The 4,652-nt window shown below is 48.1% G+C and overlaps 1 protein-coding gene across 3 annotated transcripts in view; it reads right to left on the reverse strand.

Annotated features, from left to right (window-relative positions):
- The window catches only part of PTPN11 (protein tyrosine phosphatase, non-receptor type 11), a 101,913-nt gene extending 99,659 nt beyond the window's left edge, over positions 1-2,254 (reverse strand). For all 3 annotated transcript variants that reach the window (XM_023513292.1, XM_003789966.3, XM_023513293.1), the window contains exon 1: positions 2,029-2,254. In XM_023513292.1, the coding sequence (XP_023369060.1) occupies positions 2,029-2,042 (14 nt within the window). In that variant the 5' untranslated portion in view covers positions 2,043-2,254. The remainder of the gene's footprint in view (positions 1-2,028) is intronic.
- Positions 2,255-4,652: the final 2,398 nt, after the last annotated feature.

Consider the following 4,652-nt stretch of genomic DNA (forward strand, 5'->3'; position numbering starts at 1 on the left):
CTAAGGTGGCGGGTTCGAATCCCCAGCCTGGGCCCACCAAACAACAGTGATGGCTGCAACCAAAAAATGGCCGGCGCTGTGGCGGGCGCCTATAGTCCCAGCTACTTGGGAGGCTGAGGCAGGAGACTCGCTTGAGCCCAGGAGTTGGAGGCTGCTGTGAGCTGTGAGGCCATGGCACTCCTCCTCAGGGGGACAGCTTGAGGCTCCGTCGGAAAATAAATAAATAAATAAAATAAAACAGATTTGCAATCTAAAAACTAACAAATAATTCCCAATTGTGTGTATTATATGCAGAATCTGACTTTTTAGACGGCACACAATACCAGGGCTAGAGGGAAGAAGGAATTACTTCATTTGAAACTGTCATCTTTACTACTTGCTTCTTTGGCTATGACCACACTCCTCTGCTTCTAAACTAAAGAGCAGGACAATGTAGGGTCTATTAGTACCCGGACCCTTTCCCAACCCCCAGCCCCCTGTCTTTTTGTCTCCTAAAGCAGCAGACTCTTACTTGTCTGGAACAGCAGACACAAGGAACAAAAGGCTCAATGACTATTTGACAGATTAAAGAATAGACAACTGTTTTATTTAAAAGCTCCCTAAAGAATTAGAACATTTGAGGCTATACAGTGTTCTGTGGAAATGTAGTTATATATTACCCAGATCTGTAAGCACTTGCCAACAGACCTGTCCAAGTCACTCACTGTATAAAGAGTTTTCAGTTTTCTTTTTTCTCCCCTTTTTTTGTTCCAGATCCATGAATGAGTAATGTGCAGGTGTGTTTTGAGGAGACAGTCCTAATATTTTGAAAAGTCTTTCACACAAATAGCCCCAACAGCTTGAACAGTTTTTCAAATGTTTAAGACAGTGACCATAACTGGACGATCACAGAAAGAACAGACAATGGGCCTTATGTGTGAGTGGTATATAAAGAGTGATGATACAAAATAGCAAGATCATTATTAGGAAACAACAGATCACTCTGTTGTTTAACAACAAAATTAAGGTTTATAAATGATTAGCTATAGTTGTAATAACAAAATGGTGGTTAACAGGAGCAATTCTGGTTCCACCACCTATTAGCAGGGACATCAGGCAAACTGCTTAATTTCTGAAACTTACTTTACTCATCCTTAGATGAACGTTGAGGATTAGTTCTCACAAAAATTAGTTACAATTGCTTAGTAAAAACTAAGCAAATGTTAGCTATTAATAGCAGTATTACCCTGAACTTTCAAAGGATATCATTAACTCACTAATCCTCCTTCTGACCCATAGTTTCAAATCCTATCATTTACTAGTACATTACTCCTGAGCTTTAGTTTCCATATCCGCAAAATGACTACCATGGAAGTTACCTGACTTTCAAGGGTGTACTGAAGGATTAAATAAGTAGATATAGCTCGCTTCCCTCCCACATCCCAAAGCGAAGATCGCAGAGGAAGGAAATACTTCTAGTGGCTGCAGATACAGTCAGTTTTTCCATTTCTGGCACGTGAGGGGTGGGAGGAAAAGACGACGCAAAGAAGCATATGAAAGGGTCAGAGGTACTAAGTGAAGTCCCCAAATACGCTAACGTGGCAGAGTGACCAGAGCGCTAGACCACTGGGGACCTGACCCCGTGCAATTCCCCTCCCGTGTCCCAAGGAGCCTTCCCAAGTGAGCCGAGTTATTTCAGAAACACCATGAGGCAATTCTCATGAGGCAATGGGTCAGGAATGCAGCGCTGAGCCCGGCCGCTGGCGTCCGCGGTTCCCCCAGCGGCTCTACCTGCCCCAGTCCTCACCGGCATCCCCAGTGCTGAGAAGGCCGGAACTCGGGGAGGCAGGAAATGAATGGGGACCCGCAGGGTGGGGGCGCGGTGCGGCCGGCCCCTGGTCCCGGGAGGCGGATTAGGAGGAAACCTGCCCCACGCCAATTTGGGGCGAGAGTCCGAAGCCCGGCCGGGGCGCCCCCTCCCGGATGGGGCTGACCGAACGCGGCGGGGGACAGGCCGAGGCCGGGGTCGGGCCCCTCGGGGCTCCTCACCTCCGCGATGTCATGTTCCTCCCGCCCTCCGGCTCCGCGACGGACCCGCTCCTTGCTCAGGCTCAGCTGGGCTTGGTCACATCGGGCTGGCCCGAGGGAGGCCCGCTCGGGACCGGACGCGGGACAGAGCCAGCCGGCCGCGCGCAGACCCCCCTCCAGGCCTGGGGATCCCGGAGATTGTGCAGCCGCCCCCTGGTCCGGCTCGCTCCTCCTCCTCCCCCGCCCTCCGCCACCGTCGCCACCGTGACATCACCGCTCGCGACGCCCGCCGCCACTTCCTACTTCCCGTCAGCAGAGAACTGGACGGGAGGGCTGGCCAGGGGTTTCCTGGAGGCTCCACAGTGCAGTTCCCGAAGCACCCTGAGTTCCTTGAATCCTCGGACTCAGAGTGCGAGCTACGCGCTCGGCCTTCTACCGGCTCCACAAAACATCGCGTCTGCTCCCGCCTTGTCAGTTTCCATCCCCACGCTGACTGCCAAATCGAGTTTCATTCATTTCATTCCGCAAATTGCCGCTCCACTTATTTGCTATGTCACTTTGAGAAAGTTAAACTTAAGGTCTCCGAGCCTCAGTTTCCTCCATTCATTTATTTCTATAAAATATTACTATTACTTAGCCAGGCGTTGTGGCGGGCACCTATAGTCCCAGCCACTTGGGAGGCTGAGGCAAGAGAATCGCCTAAGCCCAGGAGTTGGAGGTTGCTGTGAGCTGTGACGTCCCGGCACTCTACCGAGGGCAATAGAGTGAGACTCCGTCTCTACAAAAAATATATATGTATATATTATATATATTACTATTACTGTTGTACTTTCTTCATAGAGTTATTGTGAAAATTATATAGGTAAAATGGTTAGAAATGGGCCTGGTCTATATGTTATGTGTTGTTGTAATTAAGCATCTGTTGAGGGTTTTCTACCTGCTTGTCTCTGTTTGTAGCTGCAAACGAAAAAAACACAAAAATTCCATTGTTCTTCTGGAAGGAGCTTCAGTAATCCGGATAAACTTTTTTTTTTTTTTTTGGAGACAGAGCCTCAAGCTGTACCCCTGGGTAGAGTGCTGTGGCATCACAGCTCACAGCAACCTCCAACTCCTGGGCTCAAGCGAGTCTCCTGCCTCTGCCTCCCAAGTAGCTGGGACCACAGGCACCTGCCACAACGCCGGGCCATTTTTTGGTTGCAGCCGTCATTGTTGTTCCGCAGACCTGGGCTGGATTCCAACCCGCCACCTTAGGTGTACATGGCTGGCGCCCTAGCTGATTGAGCCACAGGCACAGAGTCCAGATAAACTTTTCTATTTATTTATTTATTTATTCATTTTTGAGACAGAGTCTCCGACATCTGGGCTAGAGTACAGTGGTCTGGGCTTCAGCAATCCTGCCCCAACCTCCTGAATAGCTGAGACCAGCAAGCACGCTAATTTTTTCTATTTTTGTAGGCATGGAATCTCTCTTTTGCTCAAACTGGTCTTCAACTTCTAAACTCAAGAGATTCCCCTGTCTCCTCCTCCCAGAGTGCTAACGTAACAGCCATGAACCACCATACCCTACGTTTTGTTTTGTTTTGTTTTGGAGCCAAAGTTTCTCTTTCTTCCCAGGCTAGAGTGCCAGTGAGTGGCCTTAGCCTAGCTCACAGCAACCTCAAACTCCTGGCTCAAGCAATCCTGCTGCCTCATCCTCCCAAGTAACTGGGACTACAGCTGCCCACCACAACACCTTGCTAATTTTTCTATTTTTAGTACAGAAAGGGTCTCATTCTTCCTCAGGCTGCTCTCAAACTCCTGAGCTCAAGCAATCCTCCCACTACGACCTCCCAAGAGTGCCAGGATTACAGGCATGACCCACCGCACCTAACTTATATAACTTTTTTTGTCTTCAAAAATAACAACCTTCACCATGTTTTTTGATTCATTTTGCTGTGATACAACCAACCTATATATTTTTAGAGAGAGAGTCCTGCTTTGTCACCCTGGATGGACTTGAATCCCTGGCCTCAAGCAATCCTCCCATCTCAGCCTCCCAAAGTGCTAGAATTGCTGACGTAAGCCAACACACCCAGCCAGATAAACTTAAAACAAATATATATGCACATTTATATACATACATAAAGGTAAAAAAATTTTTTTTGAGACAGAGACAGAGTCTCACTTTGTCAACCTCAGTAGAGTGCCATGGTGTCCCACCTCACAGCAACCTCAAACCCTTGGGCTCAAGCAATTCTCTTGCTTCAGCCTCCCAAGCAGCTGGGACCACAGTGCCCGGACATTTTTTTTCTTTGGTTGTAGTTGTTATTGTCGTTTGGCAGGCGCAGGCCAGATTCGAACCCACCAGCTCCAGTGCACGTAGCTAGCACCCTAGCTGCTGAGCTCAGGCGCCAAGCCCATAAAGATAAAATTTTTAAATATGTATAATGATATTTAAATATATTTGCTACATGGAGATACAAAGAGTTATGGAGAAAAAACAAGAGGATGGGAATATAGTATTTGAAAGGATGGTTGGGGGCAATACTCATAGTTCAGTGGGTAAGGTGCCAGCCACATACACACAGACTGGAGGGTTCGAACCTGGCCCAGGCCAGCTAAAACAACAATGACAACTGCAACAACAACAAAAAAAAATAGGCAGG

This window comes from Otolemur garnettii, unplaced genomic scaffold (genome assembly GCF_000181295.1).
Source record: "Otolemur garnettii isolate 467f Iridium unplaced genomic scaffold, OtoGar3 scaffold00038, whole genome shotgun sequence".
NCBI classification, from domain to species: domain Eukaryota; kingdom Metazoa; phylum Chordata; class Mammalia; order Primates; family Galagidae; genus Otolemur; species Otolemur garnettii.